Source organism: Trachypithecus francoisi, unplaced genomic scaffold, assembly GCF_009764315.1.
Source record: "Trachypithecus francoisi isolate TF-2019V2 unplaced genomic scaffold, Tfra_2.0 Lachesis_group20, whole genome shotgun sequence".
In the NCBI taxonomy this organism is placed as follows: Eukaryota; Metazoa; Chordata; class Mammalia; order Primates; family Cercopithecidae; genus Trachypithecus; species Trachypithecus francoisi.
This window is the reverse complement of record NW_022681466.1, coordinates 45,824,341-45,851,391: the sequence shown is the minus strand read 5'-3', so window position 1 is coordinate 45,851,391 and position 27,051 is coordinate 45,824,341. Positions and strand designations below refer to the sequence as shown.

Here is a 27,051-nt window from a genome sequence, read left to right as displayed (position 1 = left end):
CTTTTAATTATTAGTTATCTAATGCACTCATTTACTAACATAAAAGTAATGTATACAAATGACCAATGTAAATAATATGAAAATGTAAGATGGACATTTGTCTCCCCCGTCCCCCATTTCCCATGTATAGACACTGTTAACTTTCTTGTATGTCCTTTCAAAAGAAAAAGATCATGCATATAGCTGTATATTTGTATCCTTTGAACATTCTGTGTCAATGGAATATACTATTTTGCACCTTGGTTTTTTCTCTACCATATTCTTTTGAATCCGTGTATCTACTGAATTGATACACCATAATTTATTTAATCACTCCTCTGTTAATGAACATTTAGTTTATTCCCTGGTCCTCCCCACCACCTGCCACTCTTTCAGTGTGGCTGATTATATTACCATGATTATTACCCACCCACAGATCCTTTAGTATTCTGTCTTAGGTGGTCAGAACAGCCCACGACTCCTGATTTTAAAAAAATTTTTTTTTGAGACGGAGTCTCGTTCTGTTGCCCAGGCTAGAGTGCAGTGGCGCCATCTCGGCTCACTGCAGGCTCCGCCTCCCGGGTTCATGCCATTCTCCTGCCTCAGCCTTCCCAGTAACTGGGACTACAGGCGTCCGCCACCATGCCCGGCTAATTTCTTTTTGTATTTTTGTTATCCAGGATGGTCTCGATCTCCTGACCTCGTGATCCGCCTGCCTTGGCCTCTTAAAGTGCTGGGATTGCAGGCATGAGCCACTATGCCTGGCCTTAAATTTTTTAATCTTTATTTTTTTTAATAGTATAGGCCAGATGTATCACAGGTTCTGGGACCAAGGGGTGTGTTATGATTTATTTAGATAGGTAGAATAGGCATTCAGATTATATGAGCAATATCTGAGTATTTACTATTTACCACAGACTGTAGCAAGAGTTAAAAATGTATATAAGACATGGTCGATGCCTTTAAGGAAATTACCAATAATGGCTTTGGTTGGAAATGATGAAAAAAAATCTTTAAAGATTACAGGCATGCTATTTTCATTAGCAGATGCAGTTTGTTCCCTTTAAACCATTTTACCAGAACTAACAGAAAAACACATTATACTCATTGGAATTTTTCTTTTCCTCTTGGTAGCAGTACTCTTAAAAGCAGTAAAATGACCAAGCTGAACAAAAGATAGAGCAGAAGCCAGGGTCGTTTAAAGACTGGTTTTTAAAAATTGTTATTATTTGCTTCTTAAATAATTGACAACGATCTCAAAATTCAGAAAATAAGACTCTATCCAGAGTCTTTTGCACTGGATTGATATTTATAGTATAAAATTTACTATAATTGCCTAAGGAAATGAATTTGTTCACTTAATTGTTAATCTTAATTTGTTCTTTATTTGTTAAAAAATAGGTAGCATCAAGATAAATCTTGTCTGGTTCTATTGAGCTTTATTGTGTGTTTCAGGTCTGGCTACCTGCAGTAAAGGCTAAAGGCTTGGAGATTTCAGGAACATTTACTCACCGCCAAGGGCACATCTATATGGAAATGAACTTCACCAATAAAGCTCTACAGCATATGACAGATTTTGCAATCCAGTTTAACAAGAATAGGTAAGAAATCTGAGTCCCTAGCTTGACGTTGAGACAACGGTTTGCCTTAGAACCAACAAGAGAACTTTCCATTTAGCACTGGTTAAAAACTCACATATTGGTCCGGGTGCAGTGGCTCATGCCTGTAATCCCAACATTTGGGAGGCCGAGGCGGGCGGATCACCTGAGGTCAGGGGTTCAAAAGACCAGTCTGGCCAACATGGTGAAACCCCGTCTCTACTGAAAATACAAAAATGAGCTGAGCATGGTGACGGGTATCTGTAATCCCAGCTACTGAGGAGGCTGAAGCAGGCGAATCCCTTGAACCCGGGTGGCCAAGGTTGCAGTGAGCCGAGATTGCGCCAGTGCACTCCAGCCCGGGCAACAGAGTGAGACTCCATCTCAAAAAGAAAAGCAAACCTCACGTGTTGGCAGATGCTGTATGTAGAGTGAGCCCTGGCTCTTGCAAGTCTTTTCAGTTATCAGCTTCAACTCTGGAGGCACTAGGGAGTTTGTTGGGAAATTTATCCAAATGCGATGAAGAAACCAGAACTTATTTACTATCTTGGATTCTAGGATTAGAACATTTCTGACAAATTTTTAACTGAAATCCATTTGTTCAACAAATCATTGTTTAGCATTAGTATGAGCCAGACATTTCTAGGTACTAGGGCTAGACTAGTGAATCAAACAAAGCTCCTGACTGAAAGTTCACGTTTTGGTGGGAAAAGTTAGCATATTTGGTTGGTGTAAGAAATATGGAAGTGGGCCGGGCGCGGTGGCTCAAGCCTGTAATCCCAGCACTTTGGGAGGCCGAGACGGGCGGATCACAAGGTCAGGAGATCGAGACCATCCTGGCGAACACAGTGAAACCCCGTCTCTACTAAAAATACAAAAAACTAGCCGGGCGAGGTGGCGGGCGCCTGTAGTCCCAGCTACTCGGGAGGCTGAGGCAGGAGAATGGCGGGAACCCGGGAGGCGGAGCTTGCCGTGAGCTGAGATCTGGCCACTGCACTCCAGCCTGGGCGACAGAGCAAGACTCAGCCTCAAAAAAAAAAAAAAAAAAAAAAAAAAGAAATATGGAAGTGTATATGCTGACCAATAATCACATAAACCTTGATAACCTCCTTTTAACAATCAATCTCTGCCTTAATAAGGAAGAGAGCATGAAGAAGTAAAATGTTAATGTCTTATTCTTTTTGAAACATCAGTGGTTTTTATTCAGTTTTATGGTTCAGGAAACTGGCTGTTAGACCTTAATGGCATGTCCATTCATTTGTAAATACAGGACATTTAACCCTGCATATAAAAAGTGGTAATTGGACCCTTAAAGCAGATTTAATAAAGTTTGTCAATAACAATTTGCATCAGTGACTGTGTGATTTATTTCTCATCATTTGGAAACACTTTTGTACTCTGGATTTGAGAGCTTGGCATGTTAAAAATCGTTTAACTATCTGGAAAGTCTGTATTTCTTTCTGTCAAGACTACCAATATTTCCAGCCACTTTTGAGGAGCTGGCTTTGTTAAAGGCCAAGGCTATTGGGAAAATAAGTAAATAAATAGGCCAAGGCTGTGGGTGGAATCTGTTGTTGTAATAAAGGAAATCTGCAGATACAGAGTCTGCATTCATCTCTAGCCTTTCCACCCCCCCCTTTTTTTTTTGGAGATGGAGTCTCACTGTGTTGCCCAGGCTGGAGTGCAGTAGAGCAATCTCGGCAGCTCACTGCAACCTCTTTTATTCTGTTCCATTGTTTTGTTTTTGTTTTTCTTCTTTGGGGTTTTCAATTATTCATTTATTGACTCTTTGTTTATTTTTATATACTGTTTTTCTCTCTAATCGTTAAAAAAACATCAAATTCTTTTATATCAGCAAATATCCAATTAGTGTCAGATTTTCACAGTAGTCTAATGTTTTTGTACTGTTTGCTTTGTCTGAACAGAGTCCCAGTAAGGTCCCATACATTGCAATTAGTTGATAAGTGCCTTAAGTCCCTTTAAATCTATAGGTTCCTCCTCCTTCTCTGTTTTGTTCCTTAAAATTTATCTCCTCCTCCCTCTCTGTTTTGTTCCTTAAAATTTATCTGTAGAAGAAATTAAGTCTTTTATGTGTGAAGTTTCCCACAATCTCAAATCTTGCTGATTCTACCTGTAAATTGGAGGCAGATTATAGATTTATCAGATTTAGGCTCATATTCTGGTAGAAAGACTTCATAATTGCTGGTGATTGCAAATCCTGTTTCTCTTGTAGTTTTTTTTGTTTTTTGTTTTTTGGGTTTTTTTGCTTTTTCTCATTTCTATTCTCTTTCTTACCATGTTTACTATGGTGTCTGTTTCCTTGTTCTTTGTATGTCAGTCTTTTTGTCACTATAATTGTACCTTTTCTATAATTTTTTTATAAATGAAATTACATAATATGGAATCTTGTATGGTTTCTTTCGATTAGCATCATGCTTTTGAAATACATATATCAGCAGTTGATTTCCCTTTTGTTGTTAAATAATACTCCATTGATGAATATACCGTTTGTTGACGTGCTCACAAGTTGGGGGAGTTTGGTTGTTTTCAGTTTCATCTTTATGATAAAGTTGCCATGAACATTTGTGTACACATCTTTCGTTGGACATATGTTTTTGATTTTCCTTGGTAAATAACTAGGAATGTTATTGCTAGGTTATATGGTAAGCTTGAGAATTCCAGCAGTTCCACATCCTCACCAATTTTAGCCATTCTTGTCACTGTGTAGTAGTGTCTCATTTTAATTTGCATTTCCCTAATGACTACTAATTTTAAGCTTTTTTTTAAAATAAGCATATTGGTCATTTTTATATCTTTCACTTAAGTATCTGCTCAAATCTTTACTTTTTGTTGTTTTTTGGGGGAGAGAAAAGATTGTCTTATTGAGTTGTTAAAGTTCTTTGTATATTCTGGATACAAATCCTTTGTTGCAAATACTTTTTCGCAGTCCATGGCTTGCCTTTTCTTAATAATGTCTTCAAAAAAACAAAAGGGTGTTTTTGTTTGTTTGTTTGTTTGTTTGAGACAGAGTCTGTCTCTGTCACCCAGGCTGGAGTGCAGTGGCACAATCAAGGCCTACTATTGCTTCGAACTCCTGGGCTTGAGTGGTTCTCCCACCTCTGCCTCCTGAGTAGCTAGGACTACACCTGTGCACCACCACACCCAGCTAATTTTTTTTATTTTTTATAGAGATGGGGTCCCACTGTGTTGCCCCGGTTGGTCTCAAGGGCCTGGGCTCAAGTAGTCATCCTGCCTTGGCCTCCCAAGGTGCAGGAAATACAGGCATGAGCCATTGCACCCAGTTGAAAGTTTTCAATAAAGTCAGGTTCATCTGTTTTTTTTCTGTTTATGGCTTATGCTTTTTGTGTTCTAAGAAATCTTTGCTTAACCCTATGGTTACAAAGATTTTTTTGGCATGTTTTTAAATATGATCCTTATAGTTTTTGTTCCTACATTTAGTTTTAAAATTCACTTTGAGATCATTTTTAAGTATGTTGTAAATCAAGAGTCAATGTAAAAATTTTTTCCATAATAGGTCTTGAAATCAGATGGCAGACGTCCTGCAACTTTGTTTCTTTTCAAAACTTGTTTTAGGTGTTCTTGGTCTTATACATTTCCCTGTAAATTTTAGAATCAGCTTGTCAGTTTCTACAAAAAAAAGCTGAGATTTTTATTGGAATTGCAGTGAATATGTAGATCAATTTGGGGGAGAATTGACATCTAAGCAGTATTGAGTCTTCTAATCCATTAGCATAGTATATCTCTGTTTAGGTCTTTAATTTCTGTTGCAATGTTTTATAATTTTTTATGCACAAATCTTACACACCTTTTGTCAGATTTAAGTATTTCAGATTTTTGATGTTATAGTAAATAGTTTTTTTTTTTTTTTTGAGACAGAGTTTTCCTCTTGTCACTCAGGCTGGAATGCAATGGCATGATCTCTGCCCTCTGTAACCTCTGCCTCCTGGGTTCAAGCATTTCTCCAGCCTCAGCCTCCTGAGTAGCTGGGATTCGAGGCACCCATCACCATGCCCAGCTAATTTTTGTATATTAGTAGAGACAGGGTTTCACCATGTTGGCCAGGCTGATCTTGAACTCCTGACCTCAGGTGATCTGCCCGCCCTTGGCCTCCCAAGTGCTGGGATTACAGGTGTGAGCCACTGGGGCCAGCAGTAAATAGTATTTTTAATTTTAATTTTTTATTGTTGCTAGTATATAGAAATATAATTGATTTTTATATATTGAACTTGTCTCCTGCAACTTTGTTAAACTTACTTTTTCTTTCTAATAGCCTTTTTATAAATTCCTTATAGTTTTCTACATAAATAAATCATGTTATTTATAAAAAGAAACAGTTTTATCTTTTCCTATTCAATCTTATGCCTTTTATTTTTTCTTCTTGCCTGATTGTACTAACAGAACCTCCAGTAAATGTTGGGTAGGAGTGGTAAGAAAAGTGTTCTAATTCACGGGAGAAGCATTCAGTCTCTCATAATTAAGTGTAACATTAGCCATAGGTTTTTTTGTAGAGCTTGGGGAAATTTCATTCTGTTCCTGGTTTTCTGAGATTTATTATGAATAGGTATTAAATTTTGCCAGATGCCTCTTCTGCATTTACTAAAATGATTATGTGAACTTTTTTGGTCCATTAATATAATGGATTACATCAGTTGATTTTTCAAATGTTTTTTTTTTTTTTTGAGGCGGAGTCTCGCTCTGTCGCCCGGACTGGAGTGCAGTGGCCGGATCTCAGCTCACTGCAAGCTCCGCCTCCCGGGTTCACACCATTCTCCTGCCTCAGCCTCCCGAGTAGCTGGGACTACAGGCGCCCGCCACTTCGCCCGGCTAGTTTTTGTATTTTTAGTAGAGATGGGGTTTCACCGTGTTAGCCAGGATGGTCTCGATCTCCTGACCTCGTGATCCGCCCGTCTCGGCCTCCCAAAGTGCTGGGATTACAGGCTTGAGCCACCGCGCCCGGCGATTTTTCAAATGTTAAACCAACCTTGTATTCCTGGGATAAATCCTACTTGGTTAGGATGTGTTGTCTTTTTTTGTGTATTGATGGAGTTCATTGGCAAAAATTTTTTTACATCTGTGTTCATGATATATTTAGTCTTCATTTCTGACCTGATTTACTTGTTTTATTATTTCTTTCCTGAGTTAGATTGGCTCCCTTTACCTTTTCCTGTTGTCTGGCCCTCACCTCACATTATCTGGTCATCCCTTCCCCAGATGTTTTTTTTTTTACTGTTGTGTGGTCTTCCTTGGTAGCTAGCACTGTTTTTTGTTTGTTTTGTTTTGTTTTTTCAAGTATGTTTTGTTTGCTATTAAGGAAGTTGTACTGCTGTCCTTCCACTTTTTTATACTAGGGCTTTGAATAGTTGCTGTATTTTTTACCATCTTGATACCCATATTTGAATGAGTTGGAATTTGCAGGAGTAGCTATTAGTAGATTTCTATAGAAAAGGAAGATAGGCAGGGTAGTTTTTTAGACTTTTGCTCCTCAAGAACGTTTCCTTCTTTGCTGTGGTGTAGCCACAGCTTCTTAGCCTCTCTGAATCTAACTTGATTCTAGAGGGCTGATCTTTGCCTTCAAGTCCTGTCTTTCAAGGTGTTTGTTTCCTCTTTAGAAGGTGGTGCTTTTTGAGCTCTTTCCTCTCCAGGGCTCCCTTGGTAGAAAGGGACTTGCTACCTTTTTTTTTTTCTCCAACCTTATTCATATGTTGCTCCTGTTTGATCTTGGTCTATTCTGGGAATGGGGCTCTCTTCTGAGAATGGATATTTGTGGTCAGTCTCTGAGACCTGCTACTACTGCTGGTTTCCTCTGAACTCCTTGTGCTTTCCTGCTGTATCACCAGAGCATCTCACCAGTTCTGTGGGCTTTCTTTAACTAGTAGTTTTGGAGAAGGTGAAATTACAGCTTTATAGGGACTTTTTTCTCCCTCTTTGTTTCCTCTATTTCATTTCTCAGATGAGCACTTGGAAGATTTGGAACTATGCTGCTGCCATATTTCCCAATATTGATTTAATGACAGAATTTTGATGACTGTGAGAGCAAAATAAAAAGAATAAAATGGTTTTTTGCCTTATAACTATTATCCCTAAATGAGTGATATGAATTCTCAAGATGATTTCATTATTACAATTTGGTACTATTAAGGTGTAGTTTAGGAAAAAGAAAATATTTCTTTAGCCACTCTTAACTCTTGAAAGAGTATCTGTGTAAACTTTTTCTATTTTTATTTTTATTTTTACTTTTTTTGAGACAGAGTTTCATTCTTGTTGCCCAGGCTAGAGTACAGTGGCGTGATCTTGGCTCACTGCACCCTCCGCCTCCCGGGTTCCGAGTAGCTGGGATTACAGGCACCCACCACCACGCCCGACTAATTTTTTTTTGTATTTTTTGGTAGAGATAGGATTTCACCATATTGGCCAGGCTGGTCTCGAACTGCTGACCTCAGGTGATCCACCCGCCTTGGCCTCCCAAAATGCTGAGATTACAGGTGTGAGCCACTGCACCAGCTTGTATAAACTCTTTAGTCAATTTTATAAACGTTGTAGTCCCATCTTCCATCCTGAGGCTATTTAGAATATAAATTCAATATAAATTTGTATCATTTTGTTTGTTATCTTCTAGGCCCACTTTTTTCTTTCTGGTCCATCTTTATAAAATTTTGTTTTCTTCTTTTTTTTCCCTACTCGAAACAGGGTCTTGCTCTTTTGCCCAGGCTGGAGTACATGGTACAGTTGAGGCTCACTGCAACTTCAGCCTTCTGGGTTCTCAACCTCCTGGACTCAAGTGATCTTACCACCTCAGCCTCCTGAGTAACTGGGACCACAGGAACACACCGCCACACTGGCCAATATTTGTAATTTTTTTCCAGAGGCAGGGTTTCTCTATGTTGCCCAAGCTGGTCTTGAATTGCTGGGCTCAAGTGATCCACTCACCTGGCCTGGGTCTCCCAAAGTGTTGGGATTACAGGCGTGAGCCACCATGTCTAGCCTATAATTTTTTTCTTTTTTTCTTTTTTTTTAAGACAGAGTCTCGCTCTGTCGCCCAGGCTGGAGTGCAGTGGCGCAATCTTGGCTCACTGCAACCTCCACCTCGCAGGTCCAAGCGATTCTCCTGCCTCAGCCTCCTGAGTAGCTAGGATTATAGGTGCCTACTACCCAGCTAATTTTTGTGGTATTTTTAGTAGAAATGTGGTTTCACCATGTTGGCCAGCCTGGCCTCAAACTCCTGGCCTTAAGTGATCCACCCACTGCCACCTCCCAAAGAACTGGGATTACAATTGTGAGCCACCGTCCCCAGCCCCAGCCTATAAAATTTTATCCTTATGCTTCTCAGACCATCTGTCTTCCCACACATGTATTTGTTTTCTATTTAACTTCAGATTCAGGCTGAGTTTCCCATCTCTTTACCATTCTTGTATTATTAAACAAGTTTTCCTGGAGAAAACTGGTGGCTATTCATTGCCTGCCTGAAGCTTAGAAAGTGGCCATGTTTGGCTCCACAACTTACCCTAACTATTTGGAATTTATAAGCCAGTCAGTTCCATTTAGACTAGCTCTTTCCCAGTGATTGTGTCCTATGTAAGTGAAAAAAAAAGGAAAGTGAGAATTACCAGTAAATAATCCTCTGGACTTATCAGGCAGGTTATCAGGCCTGCAAAATAATTTATTGTACTTCTCTTTACAGAGTAGAAATTGGTTTTGGGGTTTTTTTGGTTTTGTTTTTTTAAAGACAGGGTCTCGCTCTGTCATCTAGGCTGGACTGCAGTGATGCAGTCACAATTCACTGCAACCTCTAATGCCTGGGATCAAGCAAGTGATTCTCCTCCCTCAGCCCCCAGAGTAGCTAGAACTACAGGCATATGCCACCATGCCTAGCTAATTTGTTTTCTTTCATTACTTTTTTTTGGTAGGGGGTGGGCAGTAAAGACAGGGTCTCATTATATTAAGTGACCCTCCTGCCTCAGCCTCCCAAAGTGCTGAGATTACAGGCATGAGCCACCACACCTGGCCTCAGGGTGGAAATTCTTAATTCTTCTTTCTCTGAAGAATTATCTAAGGAAAGACTTATTAAAAATGATATTATCAAACCTGTCCCTTCTTTTAAAGAGAAGAAACTTTCAGAGTCATAGCACTAGCAAAGCAGTTCTGCATTTATGAATATTTTCTTCCTCAAATCCATTTAATGGAAAACAGAAGTTACAATGTAACCAATGTTACAGCAAATTGGAATTGAGCACCTTGATTCCTGCTACCCCTTTTATTTAATTGTATTAAAAATTTTGTTTCCTTGCCTGTAATCCCAGCACTTTGGGAGGCCAAGGTAATGAGATTGCTTGAGCTCAGGAGTTTGAGACCAGCCTGGCCAATACGGTGAATCCCCATCTCTACTAAAAGTACAAAAATTAGCATGGCATGATGGTGCATGCCTATAGTCCCAGCTACCTGGGGGACTCAGGTGTGAGGATCACTTAAACCTGGAAGGTGAAGGCTGTGGTGAGCTGAGATCACGCCACTTTGCTCCAGCCTGGGTGACAGAATGAGACCCTATCTCAAAAAAAAAAAAAATTTTCCTTTTAATGGAGCAAAATGCCATTAAAACTCAAAGATATGACAAAATCCTGCCTCTTTTTTTTTTTCTTTTTTGAGATGGAGTTTTGGTCTTATTGCCCAGGCTGGAGTGCAATGACGCGCTCTCCGCTCACTGCAACCTCTGCCTCCCAGGTTCAAGCGATTCTCCTGCCTCAGCCTCCCAAGTAGCTGAGATTACAGGCACCCGCCACCATGTCTGGCTAATGTTTTGTATTTTTAGTAGAGACGGGCTTTCACCATGTTGGCCAGGCTGATTTTGAACTCCTGACTGACCTCAGGTGATCCACCTGCTTCAGCCTCCCAAAATGCTGGGATTATAGGCATGAGCCACCACACCCAGCCTAAATCCTGCCTCTTGATTAACCCCTGTGATTTATGTATCCCCTCTTCTAGCTTTGGTGTCATCCCCAGCACTCCTCTGGCCATCCATACACCACTGATGCCAAACCAGAGCATTGATGTCTCCCTGCCTCTGAATACCTTGGGCCCAGTCATGAAGATGGAACCTCTGAATAACCTCCAGGTCAGAGTTTTACTTCACTCAGGTGGTACAAGTTAATATCTTGCCAATTATTATTATTATTATTATTAATTATTATTATTATTATTATTACTATTTTTAAAGACAGAGTCTCGCTCTGTTGCCCAGGCTGGAGTGCAGTGGCATGATCTCAGCTCACTGCAGTCTTTGCCTCCTGTGTTCAAGCGATGCTCCTGCCTCAGCCTCCCAAGTAGCTAGGATTACAGGTCCAAGCCACCACACCTGGCTAATTTCTATATTTTTACTAGAGATGGGGTTTCACCATGTTGGCCAGGCTGGTCTCGAACTCCTGACCTCAAGTAATCTGCCCACATGGGCCTCTCACAGTGCTGGGATTACAGGCGTGAGCCACTGTGCCCAGCCCAATTTTTCATTTACATGTAAAAAAGTCCCTCTTTCTTCCTTAGGTTTGAGTTATTCATGGAATAGGATTTGAGATAAATCTTTGTGGACGAGAGTTTTATGTTTTGTTGTTAAGAAAAACAAAAGTCATGCATGACATAGATATTCATTCTTTTACTCAACAAACATTTAGAAACTTTTTTCTTCCTATTTGTACACCTTTTTTCCTTAAGACTTTTACAGCAAAATTTGAATGTCATTCATATAAGAAGAGATTTATATGGAGGTTATCATTGAACACTGGACCACAAGACCCCATTAGCATCTATCTATGATAAGTATAACAGCATCTTGGAGGAATTTTATCTGGTCTACAAGATCCTCTTTATCTTGAAAATGTTGAATTTTTTAGATTGCTTGGGTATCAGCTTAGAATTTCATTCAGTTTTCACCTACCTTGAAGTTTCCTTTGAAATATAAACCTTCTGGGCTTCAGGCAGCGTGAAGGCGGAGCAGTAAGCTCATAAGTCAGAGCTGTAGCAACCCTGGAGATTGCTAGCGGTTATGGTTTTAATGTTCACAAGAACAGCAAGAAAGCCTTGGGCTACCCTGAAATGGGGAACTGTAATCGATCCCTGCATAAAGCAGAGACCCTGGAAGGGCAGCTCCCTCAAAGAAAGGAGAACTAGGAAAATGTTTTCGCCATCCCCCAGAAATGATAGGAAAGTTCTGAGCAGGGTTCTGGGTATAGCCCCTTATGAGAAATTCAAGGCCCAATCAATACCATAGATGAGTTATATAGTCCAAATTTACACTACTTATGTAGATGTAGTAACCTCCAAATCAATACATTAATGTAAAATTGGCCCAGGACTAGTGAAACCTAGAGTCCTGTCAGAAGCAAATACAAAGTAGCCCTTTAACAACAGTTGTAAAATTTAGGGACTTCAATACCCTCAACTGAAAAGAAAATCTCTACTGAAAGTGAGCTCACAATTTAACAGGAGAGAGATAGAGAAAGATGCACTGTGAAGGATAGTCAAAAGACATTGCAAAGAGGAGGACTGGTACTGTCCCCACCCCCACTAAGAACTTAAGATAGTACAGTCTGAATGAGACTATGAAATATATTTAAAATGATGAAAGAAAAATGTCAGCTTTCCACTTTCCAGTCAAGACAGGTGGGATCCCATTGTTTAATCTTCTAGAAATACCAGTGTAAGATACTAGTACTGATAGTGAGACGTCAAGAGTAAAGTATCTTGGAGTTAAAACTAAACATTCTTCAGTCATTTAAATACCAGCGCAACAGGCCTGTTTGCCAGTTCACTAACTACCTTGTTGCCACAGTAGTTGACTGCCTTTTTTTCAGCAAAGGGAGTAACGATTGAGAGGGTAGACGAGTGAGTCACAATATAACTTGGCTCAGACAAGAAGAATAAAGCAAGGATTACTATGCAGATGGAATTGGCTGTTACTATGATGACAGTAATGTGTTAAGGGGCTTTTCCAGCACAGGATCCTGAAGAAACTTAACCCAAATCTACATCTGTTCCCTTTTCATTGAAATCTAACCTCCCATTGGCCACAGAGCCTCAAGCCTAATATTTGAGGACAGTCAGCATGCACGCAAGAATGCTTTACCTCATAAGCAGGAAAGAGAATTTGGGTCACAGAAACCAGGGCAAATTTTCTGCTCTTAAAATGAAAAGAAAAAAAGAAAAGAAACAATAAACAAATTAATGAATGTCAGTTTACTTTCCTACTGGCATTTCCATTTGACTAACTCCTGAATAGGAATCCTCACAAGAGAAGCTGAATCTTAGTCCAACCCTGTCCTCAAAAGTATTGATATGATATTAGAACTAGTAAGTTTTAATTTTCATAAACCTGATATTATAAGAAGCAACCTTTAAATTTTTCCATCTATAGTTAACTACTGATTTTTCAAGTTTCCCCCTTGGATTCTCTTCTTTTGGGGATGTCATAATTGTGGCTATTTTCTCATTAATTGGCATTTCCCAATGGAGATGATAAACAAAACTTGAAAAGAGAAAAACTTTTTCTCCCTGTGAGCAGCTCTACTTAGTGTATGCTGGTGAGAGTTGAAACTAATGGCTAGCTTAGGGATGTGTAGAGTACTTTAGATTTCAGCTTCCATTCTGCCTTTTTCCCCATATGAACAAGAAGAAAATCAAAACGTCATTCCAACAAGGTTAAACTATATAGATCCTGATAAAGCCAGATAAAGATTGATCTAGCTTTTATATATATTTGTATAATGTTTACATTCAAGAGCTCATGTGGGAAAATTAATATTTTTCTAGTACTACAGACCATAAAATCGGGGGGAAAAAATGTTGGGGATTGAGGAAATGAAATTTTGAATTCCATGTGGGTTATAGCTGTTTTGGCTAATTTAATATCAATGTGTAGAATAATTAAATCAAGCCCAGCTGCCAGAACTGTAGTATAAAACTTATTATAAAATCTTTTCATCAAAACACTCATTACTACTTATTGGCTTATAGACTATTGGAAACACTATTTAAAAGTTAAAAAGATACCATTCGTTCTTTTTTTTTCCTTTGAGATGGAGTTTCAGTCTTGTCACCCAGGCTCGAATACAATGGCGCAATTTTGGCTCACTGCAACCTCCGCCTCCCAGATTCAAGCGATTCTCCTGCCTCAGCCTCTGAGTAGCTGGGATTACAGGCACACGCCACCACACCCAGCTAATTTTTGTATTTTTAGTAGAGACGGGTTTCGCCATGTTAGCCAGGCTAGTTTTGAACTCCTGATCGCAGGTGATCCACCTGCCTCTGCCTCCCAAAGTGCTGTGATTATAGGAGTGAGCCACCATGCCCTGCCCATTCATTCTTAATGTAAAATACATTATGCCTTATATATGGGAATTAAATACCTAGTAGAGATTTGAACCTGGAAGAATTTTTCTGCTATACTGACATTGACTGTAAAAGCTTTTGTGAATCAACTTATAGACATTATACAAAGTAAAGTTAAGCTTGCTCCTACTGGGAGCCTTTCTTGAGCTTATTTATATCACATAATTATATTCCTTGAAAAGAGAATTGATTCTCTCTGCTTAAATAAAGCAAAAACCTTAGTAAGTGTCTAAATGTATTTCCTTTAAATGAGTTTTCTCTGACTCTGATGTCCCTGTTTCTCATTTCATGTGTTAGTTGTGCTTAGAAACATTTTCCCAATGAACTTCTTCAAACTTGACACCTGGCAAGTGACTGCTTTTTCAAGTCAGTGTCTGTAAGGAGACAGTGGAATTATGATTTAACATGTGTTCATCTCCAGGGTCATGCTTATGGTCTTTATGTAGATGCTGCAGAGTTCCCACAGCTGCTTGGCCTCTGTTTTCACAGGGCCATAAACTCTTATGAGAACATTGATAGCATCATTCTTTCAAGTTTTCAGGATGACAAAGGCACAGTTTAAAGAGCCAACTAATTCTACAGTTATTTAAGAAAAACCCAGTCCCCAGACTTTTCTCCCTAACAAGACCTCCAATATCTCGTTCCACAAAGCCAATTTCGTTCACCTCTTTTGATTCTTTTTTTTTTTTTTTTCTGAGGCGGAGTCTCGCTCTGTCACCCAGCCTGGAGTGCAGTGGCCAGATCTCAGCTCACTGCAAGCTCCGCCTCCCAGGTTCACGCCATTCTCCTGCCTCAGCCTCCCGAGTAGCTGGGACTACAGGCGCCCGCCACCACGCCCGGCTAGTTTTTTGTATTTTTTGGTAGAGACGGGGTTTCACCGTGTTAGCCAGGATGGTCTCGATCTCCTGACCTCGTGATCCGCCCGTCTCGGCCTCCCAAAGTGCTGGGATTACAGGCTTGAGCCACCGCGCCTGGCCTTGATTCTTTCAATAATTACCTAAGTAACATGCTCATATTGGGACTTCTGGATTTTTCTTTATTTTTATTTTTTTGAGATAGGGTCTCACTCTGTCACCCAGGCTGATGGTGCTCATATTGGGACTAAGTAACATGCTCATATTGGGACTTCTGGATTTTTCTTTATTTTTATTTTTTTGAGATAGGGTCTCACTCTGTCACCCAGGCTGATGGTGCAGTCATGGCTCACTGTAGCCTTCATCTCCTGGGCTCAAGCAATCCTCCCACCTCAGCCTCCCGAATAGCTGGGACCATAGGAGCACACCACCACACCCAGCTAATATATATATATATATATATATGTGTATATATATATATTTTTTTTTTTTTTTTTTTTTTTGAGACGGAGTCTCACTCTGTCGCCCGGGCTAGAGTGCAGTGGCCAGATCTCAGCTCACTGCAAGCTCTGTCTCCCGGGTTTACGCCATTCTCCTGCTTCAGCCTCCTGAGTTGTTGGGACTACAGGCGCCCGCCACCTCGCCTGGCTAGTTTTATATATATATATATATATTTTTTTTTTTTTTTTTTTTTCTTTTTTTAGTAGAGACGGAGTTTCACCCTGTTAGCCAGGATGGTCTCGATCTCCTGACCTCGTGATATGCCCGTCTCGGCCTCCCAAAGTGTATATTTTTAAATTTTTTGTAGAGACAGGGGCTTTCCATGTTTCCTAGGCTGGTCTCAGGCCAAAGCGGTGGGATTACAGGTGCGAGCCACCACACCCAGCTGGATTTTTCTGTTGTAGGTATTCCTGTACATCTCCCCACTGACTGCCATCATCTGCATACTTTTCATGTTCCCATTTTTTCTAATAGAACTATCTTAAAATTTACTTAAATCAGTGTTCAATGTTTACATCAATTTTTTTTTTCTTTTTTTTTTTTTTTAGAGATAAAATCTTGCTTGGTCACCCGGGCTGAAGTGCAGTAGTACAATCATGGCTCATTGCAGCCTGAAACTCCTAGGCCCAAGCAATCCTCCTGCCTTAGGAGGATCTCAAGTAGCTGGGACTACAGGTGTGTGCAACCACGCCTGGCTAATTTTTTATTTTTATGTAGAGATGGGGTCTCACCATGTTGCCCAGGCTGGTCTGAAATTCCTGGGCTCAAGTGATCCTCCTGCCTCAGCTTCCTAAAGTGCTAGAATTACAGCTATGAGCCACCACACCCTGCCCAGTGTTTACATTATTATGACTGTATATACTCTTTGAAGCTGAGCCATGTATTAAAGTGATTTTTCCTCAACAAAACTTTTTGTAGATAATTGGAGTTAATACTCATTTCTGTTGGTGTTTTTAACTATAATTTAATCCCAAATTCCATTGAGATCAGACCCTTCAAAGTATACTATCAGTTTCCCTCTCTTAAAGTCTCTTCTAGACTGATTTACTTGAATGCCTGGAACATAGCTGTCTTCCTGGGACCTCCTTTCATCTTAACCCTGGGGATTCATTCCCTTCATCAGCTCTCTCATACTCAGGATCTCCTATTACAGTGTCCTTTTCTTGGTTTACTCCCTCTTTTGATGAAACACATTTTCCAGTGGATTCCTGAGAATAGGTATGTAGACTATTCCATAGATTTGAGCCTTTACATGTTTTTAAATGTCTCTTTTAGTCTGTCTTCATACTTGTTTGACAGCTGCTGTATAAAATTCTAGGTTAGAAATCATTTTCCTCCTAATCAGAAGCCGTTCTGATTCTTGATCCTTGCCTTTACCCTGTTTTTTTCTCAATGAAAGCTTGTACTTTGTCCTCAGTGTTTCAGATTTCACAATGATATGCCTCATTGTGACTCTGACTGTCTTTTCACCCATCATGCTGGGTACTCATTGGGTTCTTTAAAACCGGAAACTCATGTCCTTCAAGTCAAGGAATTTTTCTTTAACTTCTTTGCTGATGCTCTCCCCTTCATTTTCTCTATTTCTTATCAGAAGTCTTGCTATTTGGATATTGATTCTCCTGGACTGACTCTGTTTTCCCCTCCTATTTTCCATCCCTTTTTCCTTTTGCTCTACTTTTTAAAACCTTGTTTATGGGGACATGCACAGTAGCTCACACGTGTAACTCCAGCACTTTGGGAGGCCAAGGAGGGCGATCACTTAAGGCCAGGAGTCCAAGACCAGCCTGGCCAACATGACGAAACCCCATCTCTACTAAGAATACAAAAATTAGCCAGGCATGGTGGCACACGCCTATAGTCCCATCTACTCGGGAAGCTGGAGCAGGAGAATTGCTTGAGCCAGGGAGGCAGAGGTTGCAGTGAGTTGAGATCATGCCACTGCACTCCAGCCTGTGTGACAGAAGGAGCCGTGAGCCTTTATCTCAAAAAGAAAAAAAACTTTTTTATGAAATATTTTTAACATTACAGAAATAAGCAGAATAGTATAATGAGTCCCTGTGTACCCATCATCCAGCTTCAATAATTATCCACGGTTAATATCATTTATACCCCTTCCCATAACCCTACTCTATTCTTTTGAAGCAAATCCCAGAAATTTATATCACTTAATCTGTAAATATTTCAGTAGGTCTCGTTTTTTGTTTGTTTGTTTGTTTGTTTGCTTGTTTGTTTGAGATGGAGTCTCGCTGTGCTGCCCAGGCTAGAGTGCAGTGGTGTGATCTCAGCTCACTGCAACCTGTGCCTCCCGGATTCAAGTGATTCTCTTGTCTCGGCCTCCCGAGTAGCTGGGATTACAGGCACATGCCACCATACCTGGCTAATTTTTGTATTTTTAGTAGAGACAGGGTTTCACCATGTTGACCAGGCTGGTCTCGGATTCCTGACGTTGGGTGATCCTCTCTCATGAGATTACAGACATGAGCTACCATGCCTAGCTCGGTATATATCTTTAAAACAGGTCTCTTTTAAAACATTTAACTACGGTAACTATTCTCACAACTTAAAATATTAGCAAGAATTCCTTAATACCACATACCGAATCAATGTTCAGATTTTATTGTAATTTTTTTTGTTTTATTATTACTTTGTGTTTGAATCAGTAAAGTGCACATATTATGGTGGGTTGATAGCTCTTAAGTCTCTTTAGCTACACTGTTTAATATGATAGCCACTAGCCACATGTGGCTATGTAAATTGAAATTAAATCAAACAAATTCAGTTTCATCATTGCATCAGCCACATTTCAAATACATGTATGGCTAATGGTTACTAGATGGGACAGTAGTGCAGGAGTAGAACATTTACCTTACTTTAGAAAGTTCTGTTGGCAGTGCCAATCTGTAGCCTCCTTTTCTGTATTTCTTTTACCTTTGGTTTTCAGCAGTTTGACTATTATGTATGTAGGTGTTTTTCTTGTATTTCTCTGGCTTGGAGCTCACTGAGCTTGGACCTGCAAGTTGATAGTTTTCCCCAATTTTGGAAATGTTTTGTCATTCTTCAGATTTTTTTTCTACCTCATTATGTCTCTTCTCTTGTTCTAGAACTCCAGTTACATATGTGTTAGACCACTTAATGTCATCCCTCAGATCACTGAGGCTGCTTTTTTAAAATTTAATCTTTTTTTCTCTCTGTTCTTCAGATTGGATAATTCCTATTGATCCATCTTCAAGTACACTGCTTCTTTCTTCTATAGGCAACAACCTTCCGTTAAACTAATCCAGAGCATTTTCATTTCAGATATTGTACTTTTTAATTCTAGGATTTCCATTTGATTTTTTGCTGAATTTTCCTCTCTGGGCTGGCTCGATTCTTTCAAAAGTTATCTTTAAGTCTCTGTCTAGAATAGAAAGGCTTTCTGCCAGCCTCATGGGGAGCTAAGTTGGGAAAGAGGGCTGGAGAGTCTTAGCATTCAGTATGCATTAATTCATTTCATTCACCACCCCTCAGCCATGTTTGGCTTTTACTTCTAAGTGCCTTCTATTTTATCATCTCCAAAAGAATCAATCTTCAGTTTTATGCAGGGCCTAGAGACCTAAGAGTTGTCCAGCAGTATAGAATCGAGGTTGGGATCTAGAAATCTTATTGACATCTTAATCCTCTCTCTTTTAACACTCCCCACCATACAGTTCCAGAGGTGCTACCAGTCCTAAGCCTTTGAGAATTCTGTGGTAGTACTGCTAATCCATCTGCTTTCCAGGTACCAAGATATTGTTGCTGTTATATCTTTTTCTTACTATCTCTATGAATTTATACCTTGAAAATTTTTTATTTTCCTTTAGTTATGGCAGAACTCTTTCCAGGAGAAAAGAAACTTAAATGTGATTTTTCAATCTACTATCTCTGCCTAGAGGTCTGATAGCACCTTAAAATTTTTTCTTTCTTTCCTTCCTGCTATACAGCTTTATAATTAGGAACCTTAGAAGTGAACCTGTGGAGAAAGAATTAACCCTTTCTCATGTATCGTTTTTGTTATCCCTCTCTTTATTGCGTTTAAATCTCACATAAACATTGTTGAATGAGAGGCTGAATATTAATTAGAGAAAAGAAATAGACACAATGTCTCTTATTTTTTTTTTCTTTGCATATCTTTCTAAAACAAGGCAAAATTCATCAGTCTGTTCATTTAACCTTTGATTAGGACAGAAAGTGTTGAAGACACTAGCTGCAAAGGACACGATCTTACAATCCTGTTTACTCATGTCTTAAGATCATTGTCAGCCAAATTTTGCTAGTATATGGCTCTGAGGAAATTCTGTCCCTTGCTACTCCTACATGTAGTTCCAGCCTGTGAGACAGTTAGTTGCAGATGGTGCTTGTCCCTGATATTTCATGTCTTGCATGTGTCCATTCACACTCAGAAAGCCCACAGCTGTAGCTATTATACCAGAAAAACTGGTAGACGCTTCCAAACGAAAGACCTTTTCAGCAGCTCCCATCAAATGAAGCAAACCAGCTTGGCATTTGCTGACGTTTTTTGACTGTTGTGCAAGCCAAACAAGTCAGTGTTGAAGCCTTCTTTGGTCTTCCAAGATCCACAATTGAGGACTGCACACACTGATTGCATTTGTGGGACCACGATGCTGCTTGAATAGACAGTGAGTCCTTGAAGTGGTGGATCTTTTGGGAACTATATAGAGGTTCTCACGTCAGACAGTTGGATCCATTGTTGGATCTGCTATCCAAATGATCCCTGTAGACCTAAAAATATTCCTCCTAAAATATTCCATAAGCAGTATGTAGGTGCTGGAGTCTTAATTATGAAAGATTAAAACATTGTGCTCTCAAAAAATAAAATAGAAGATTACTTATTGAGATTGCTACTTCCAGTTTGACATATTCTTCATGTCCCATCAGGACTATAAACATATTCTTTAATCTCATCTGAGAAATTCAATATATTACATATTCATATTCAGTATTCATATTCAATATATTACAAACTTGGGTCAGATTACCCAGGTAATAGAAATCCATGCTGACATCCTGAGAAAGGATAATGAATTTCACACAGTAATTCTAAAATGGTAATAAAAGTGATTTGTGGGCTTTTATTTGTTAAATTCACAGCCATCTTTTTATCATGATTATAAGCGAGGAGTTAATGATGAATAATGGAATCAGTTTTATGTTTCTAGTTTAATAAATGATTAGAAATAGATTTAACCTTGTGGTCTTTGGATTTAACCTTGTAATGCAGTAGAGGACTTTGAATTCTGGATGTAAAATAGCTACCTCTTTCTGGTCCCAGCTGATAAAAACCTATATTATAGGAATTACAGAGAACTCACTCAGATTTTTCCTCAGCTGGATTGAATTTGAGAGCCATACCCTGCTCTCATTCATGTTTACTGTCTTATATTTTGCTATAGCATGATGTTTAACGAGATGGGGAAGAAAGTGCATTATTCATAATTTTTAATGAAGGGGTTATGCATAGGCTTTGTAGTATTAAGGTCCATACATATTTGAATAAAACTGCAGAAAAGCTTTGAGCCATGTGACCATGTACACGTAAGGAATGTAAAATCTCATAGTTGGAAGGGATGGTCTTTAATTTTGTCTATTTCAAACCCTATCTGTTTTTGATGGAATTCACTCTGTATTGGTAGTGATGGGAAAATCAGTGCGTACATGAATGCCACCAGTGATTTACTACCCTATATGACCCATTCTGTCTTCATAAAACTCTGTTAGGCAGTTGTTTATTTGGCGTTTTTTTATTTTTGTTTTCTTTTTTTGAGGGGGGAGGGGACAGGGGTGGGGGGAATCAGAGTCTCACCCTGTCACCCAGGCTGGAGTACAATGGTGTGATCTCTGCTCACTACAACCTCCGCCTCTTAGGTTCAAGTGATCCTCCTGCCTCAGCCTCCTAAGTAGCTGGGATTATAGGTGCCCACCACCATGTCCAGCTAATTTTTTGGATTTTTAGTAGAGATGAGGTTTTTTCACCATGTTGGCCAGGATGGTCTCAAACTCTTGACCTCAAGTGATCTGCCCACCTCGGCCTCCTAGAGTGCTGAGATTACAGGCGTGAGCCACCACACCTAGTAATTTATCTGAAATAAAATGTCTTCGTTTAGGTTCTGTCTGTAGATCCTAGTTCTACATTTTGAGATTTTTATAGATTAAGTTTCTGAATCAAGGCACCCAGGGCCTGAAAGTCAATCAGGTGGGCCTGTGATGAAAACATACTCTTTGTCTGAATTTATTTTCTTTTTTTTTTCTACTTCAGGAAAGCCTAAGTTTATGGAAGGACATTTATATAATGTCAGTTTTATTGTTCTAATTTTAGAAGAAAATCCATTTAGAAGGAGGGACCCTGGTAAATGTAGTTGGAATCAGTTATAGTTTGGAGACTGAAGGAAAATACTATCTAATCACTTTTGAAAAGTGTGTGAATGAAAGATGATCCTTGACTTGGTAGCAGCCTTCCTTTCCAGGAACCCTGGAGTTGAAGGGCAAGTACTCAGAACAGGAAAGCACAGAACTTCTCGATTCCATAGCTCCCGCTGTGCTCCTGACAGTAATTTATGTCCCTCTATATGACCTGCTTCCCCAGTGGAACTACCCAGAGACAGCATCTGTGTTCAGTGGCCTGCCCATCTGTCCAGTCATCTTGACAGCCACGTGTCCTCCTTTTGTCCATGTAAAGTTGTACTGTCCACTAGGCAGAACATAGGCACAACCGTGAACCCATTTGATTTCTAACTTGCAGCTAACTAATCTGAGGATGTATGCTTAATATCTAGAACCTAGATTTGATTCTAGATTGACACCTATTACTGCCTATTATTACTGAAGTCTGTTCTTTTATTGAATTTCTACTAGGTCTTCTATGACATACTAAATTAGAGTAGAATTTTAATCACCTTAACTGGTAGTTTTCTAGTCTTGCCTTCAGGATTTTTTGATTCAGTACAGTATTATTAAATGTTTTTGTTTGTTTGTTTTTTCAGTCAGGGTCTTACTCAACTTCCCAAGTTGGAGTTCAGGGGCACAGATACAGCTCACTGCATCCTCAACCTGCTGGACTCAAGTGATCCTCCTACCTTAGCCTCCCAAGTAGCTGGGAATACAGGTGCATGCCACCACACCTAGCTGATTTTTTTTTTTTTTTTTGTAGAGTTGAGGTCCGGCTATGTTTCCCAGGCTGGTCTTGAACTCCTGGGCTCAAGCCATCCACCTGCCTTGGCTTCCCAAAGTGCTGGAATTACAGGCATGAGCCACTGCACCCAGCCTAAATGCATTTTTAAAGTTTAACAGTCACGCCTGTAATCCCAGCAGTTTGAGAGGTCAAAGCAGGTGGATCACTTGAGGTCAGGAGTTTGAGACCAGCCTGGCCAACATGGCAAAACCCTGTCTCTACAAAAATACAAAAAAGTTAGCTGGGCATGGTGGTGCACGCCTGTAATTCCAGCTACTCAGGAGGCTGAGACAGGAGAATCGCTAGAACCCAGGAGGCAGAGGTTGCAGTGAGCCAGATTGTGCTATTGCACTCCAGCCTGGGCAACAGAGCGAGACTTCATCTCAAAAACAAAAACAAAAACAAAACAAAACCCAGTAAGCCCACATAGCAAATAATAGCTCAAGTTGTCCCTCTACCCACCTCTCGCCACCCCTGACTATTAACATAAACAATGTTCGAAGATGAGACTGCAGCAACCAACGGCACATCAGCCAGTACATGTAGCTGTGTAGCTATCATTAAAGGGAAAAAGAAAGACTGGTCCCTTTCGGCTTGTCTGTCAGGCAGGCTGAAAGGCCTATGAAATTATTGCTGACTGTTTCTGGCAACTGAAACTGTTTAGAGGAATTCTGTTGTAGGCTGCTAGAAGAGGAGAGGATTAGGGGCCAGTAAGATTTCTGAAGAGTAACTGGGTTGATCAACATAGTATCACAGGGGGTTATACATTGGCAGAAAGCAGTCACATATACATTTGCTATAAGTTCTTGATTTATTTTGTTTAACTTATAAAACTTTTTAAATGAGGAAGCGACCCAGGAGTAGGAACAGATGCAGTGTATCTTAGCATGATTTTCCCTTGACCCTGGGTTCCCTGTGAGGCACACAGCTGCCAGTGACATAGGTATGGTCCTATCAGAGTCGTGAAAGTTGCTTAATTCTTGCTATTTTACTGGCCTGTTACACTCAGGTAACCCTCAGGTAGGTTTACCTATTATACTCAGATACCTAACTTACAGCAAATGTATATGTGACTGCTTTCTGCCAATGTATAACCCCCCGTGATACTATACTGACCAATCTTTTTTACTGGCCCCTAATCCTCTCTTCTTCTAGCAGCCTACAACAGAATTACTCTATATAGTTTCAGTTGCCACAAACAGCCAGCAATAATTTCACAAGCCTTTCAGCCTGCCTGACAGATAAGCCGAAAGGCACCTGTCTTATCTTTTCCCTTTAATGATAGCTACACAGCTACATGTACTGGCTGATGTGCCCTTGCTTGCTGTTGTCTCATCTTTGAATACTATTTATGTGAATAGTAGGGGTGGGTTGGGGCTGAGGGACAACTTGAGCTATTTGCTAAGTAGGGTTTACTGTTAAACTCAGGTAACCTTGAGTATAACCGGTATAGCCAGTGGTATAGCAAGAATTAAGCAACTTTCATCTCCCCACCTGGAAGAATTTGCATTAACAGTTTCTAAGCAGAAGAGGCAAAATCTTACCAAAGGTCTCTAAGACCTTGGGCGATCTAGCTATGCCTTTCTCTCACTCCTTTCCTCATTGATTTCATCTGTTACTCCTCCCCTTCACTGTAGCCACTCTGGTCTCCTCACTGATCTTAGAATACAGTATGCTGCCAGCTCATGACCTTTTAATTGACTGTTGTCCTTGTCTGGAATGTGCCTTCTCCCAATCTCCGTATCTGTATAGCTTACTTACTTCCTTTAGGTTTTTACTAAAGTAGTACCCAAAAAAGAGAATAGAATGATAGTTACCAGAGGATGGGGGGTGAGGGAAATGAAGAGAAGTAGGTTAATGGGTGCAAATATACAGTTAGATAGAAGGAATAAGTTCTTTTTTTTTTTTTTTTTTTGAGACAGAGTCTCACTCTGTTGCCCAGGCTAGAGTGTAATGGTGCCATCTTGGCTCACTGCAACCTTCACCTCCCAGGTTCAGCCTCCCGAGTAGCTGGGATTACAGGTGCCCGCCACCATGCCCAGCTAATTTTTATATTTTTATTAGAGACGGGAGTTTCGTCATGTTGACCAGGCTGGTCTCGAACAACTAACCTCAAGTGATCCGCCCACGTCAGCCTCCCGAAGTGCTGAGATGACAGGCCTGAGCCATTGCACGCCTGGCTAAATAGTACCTTTTTAATAAGGTTTTCTCCGTTCATTCCCAGTACTACCAATCTCCCTTATTTTTACCCCATAGCATTTCATTATATTTTAATTACTACTGAATTATTTATTATCACCTCCTGCCCCTCTCCTACTAGAATGCAAATTCCAAAGGAACAGCAGTTTTTGTCTCTGTTTTTCCCCCCACTGCTCTGTCTCCCAGTGCCTGGAATGAAGTCTGGCACACAGTAGGTGCTAGATAAATATTTGTTGTTGAATGAGTCTTTTTGCTTTCATTTAAGAAAGTATTAACCAACATCAGATTCATCTAGTTCTTGAACCAAACTAAGTAAGGCTATCTCTTCATCTAAACAGAGTACCCCTAAACACAGCCTCTGCCTGTTGTTTCTCAGCAGCCTTGCATTCTATCCTCTGACTCTAATATAATACCCTTTTATCTGGATAGGTCTGGTCCTGGTCCCAAGTTTAATCTGAAGACTATAATCACAAATTCATTTTCTCTCAAGAAGGCAGAACAAATATTAGAAGCTGTTGCTTCCTTGATATTAGGAAAGGCAAGATCACAGCACATTAATGGACCCTATTTTCAAAATTGGAGATGACTAGGAACATAGCACAAGTTAACTGTGCTCACATTTTGGGAATTTTTTCTGTTGCTAACTTATATCTGTATGTCTCTTTAAAATAAAACCAAATTGCCACCATGAGACTATTAAATTATTATCCTAAAGAGCCTTAGACTATTTTGGTTAATATTTCTAGAGTAAATTTGGAAGCTCAAACTCAGTAAATGAAGAAGTTCAAGGATGCTCTTACAAGTGTTATGGATCCTCAGGAAAAACTAAAATCATTTAGATGCCTGACAGGAAATGGCGCTGAACAAGCCCTTTTTACTGTGAAAACAGAAAAGCCTGTCTTTTTCATAATCCTGATAAACACAAAGGTGTAAGGAGGCAAACTTTAAAAGCAAGGGCCTGCCAGGCACGGTGGCTCCCGCCCGTAATCCCAGCACTTTGGGAGGCTAGGGCGGCGGATCACTTGAGGTCAGGAGTTCAAGACCAGCCTGGCCAACATGGCGAAACCCCATCTCTACCAAAAATACAAAAATTAGCTGGGCGTAGTGGCATGAGCCTGTAGTCCCAGCTACTCAGGAGGCTGAGCAGGAAAATCACACGAACCCGGGAGGCAGAGGCTGCAGTGAGCCGAGATCGCACCACTGCACTCCAGCCTGGGTGATAGAGCAAGACTCCGTCTCAAAAGGTAGGGCAAAAAAAGTTGTCTTTTGGCAATAGGTATTCATTATTTATCTTTGCTTTTAAGAAAACAGTTTTTTAGATACTCAAAACAGTCTTTTGCCTTTAAATAGAAAAAAAAAAAGGTTTTTTAAAAAGGGTCTAGTACTTTTCAATTTCAGGTTTTTCTTTACTTGCTATTAGAAAGCTTACTTTGGTGGGAAATCGGTATGATTGTTTAGAAATTGAGAGATAAGGAGTGAAAAGACTGAGACCCATAAACTGAAATTCAACTTTGGAAATGAATTTTTTTAAGTCTCACTTAAGGAAACTTAAAAAATGAACCACCCAGCTGCACTGGAGTTTGTGTTGCAACTTTGAGGGTGTGAATTTAGCCTGACCTTCCCTAGTTTTCTTTACCTTTCTTTTCTTTTCTTTTTTTTGGAGGGTGGGGAAGGAGGGAACAGCGTTCTCACACTGTCTCCCAGGCAGGAGTGCAGTTGCGCGATCACAGCTCACTGCAGCCTCGACCTCCCAGACTCAAGTTATTGTCTCACCTCAACCTGACCAGTAGCTGGGACTGTAGGTGTGCACCACCACGCCTGGCTAATTTTTTATTTTTATTTTTGTAAAGAGGAAATCTTACCATGTTGCCCAGGCTGGTCTCAAATTCCTGGGCTCAAGCAATCTTCCTGCCTTGGCCTCCCAAATTGCTGGGATCACAGACAGGTATGAGCCATGCCTGGCCTCCACAGTTATAGATGGCTGCAGTGATGGCTATGGGTGGGCTACTTTTTCTACCCTCCACAAAGGTAGTCTTTCATGAAAATTGTGACCTACTCACCCTTTTTCCAAATGGCTTTGCAGGGGCGGGGCAGGGGGTTCTCTTTTAAAGCAGTACTTGAGAATCTATTTCAGTTGCAAAATAGTTAACAAAATTTGATTTAAGTAGTTCTGACCTTGCTGTGCTTTGGACTTCTCCCATTTGACAGCCCTGAAGGTTCGTCATTCTTATTTTCTCCTGCCCCAATGGTGATTTTGACAGTATAATCCAAAGTCTTTTAAAGCAATGTCTATTCATACCACTTTACAATCTTTATCTAATCT

General features: G+C 40.1%; 1 protein-coding gene across 5 annotated transcripts in view; it reads left to right on the top strand.

Moving 5' to 3' along the window:
• AP2B1 (adaptor related protein complex 2 subunit beta 1) overlaps positions 1 to 27,051 on the top strand; it is a 143,185-nt gene that overhangs the window by 86,697 nt on the left and 29,437 nt on the right. For all 5 annotated transcript variants that reach the window (XM_033184146.1, XM_033184147.1, XM_033184149.1 and 2 more), the window contains 2 exons: positions 1,435 to 1,580; positions 10,575 to 10,704. In XM_033184146.1, the coding sequence (XP_033040037.1) occupies positions 1,435 to 1,580; positions 10,575 to 10,704 (276 nt within the window). The remainder of the gene's footprint in view (positions 1 to 1,434; positions 1,581 to 10,574; positions 10,705 to 27,051) is intronic.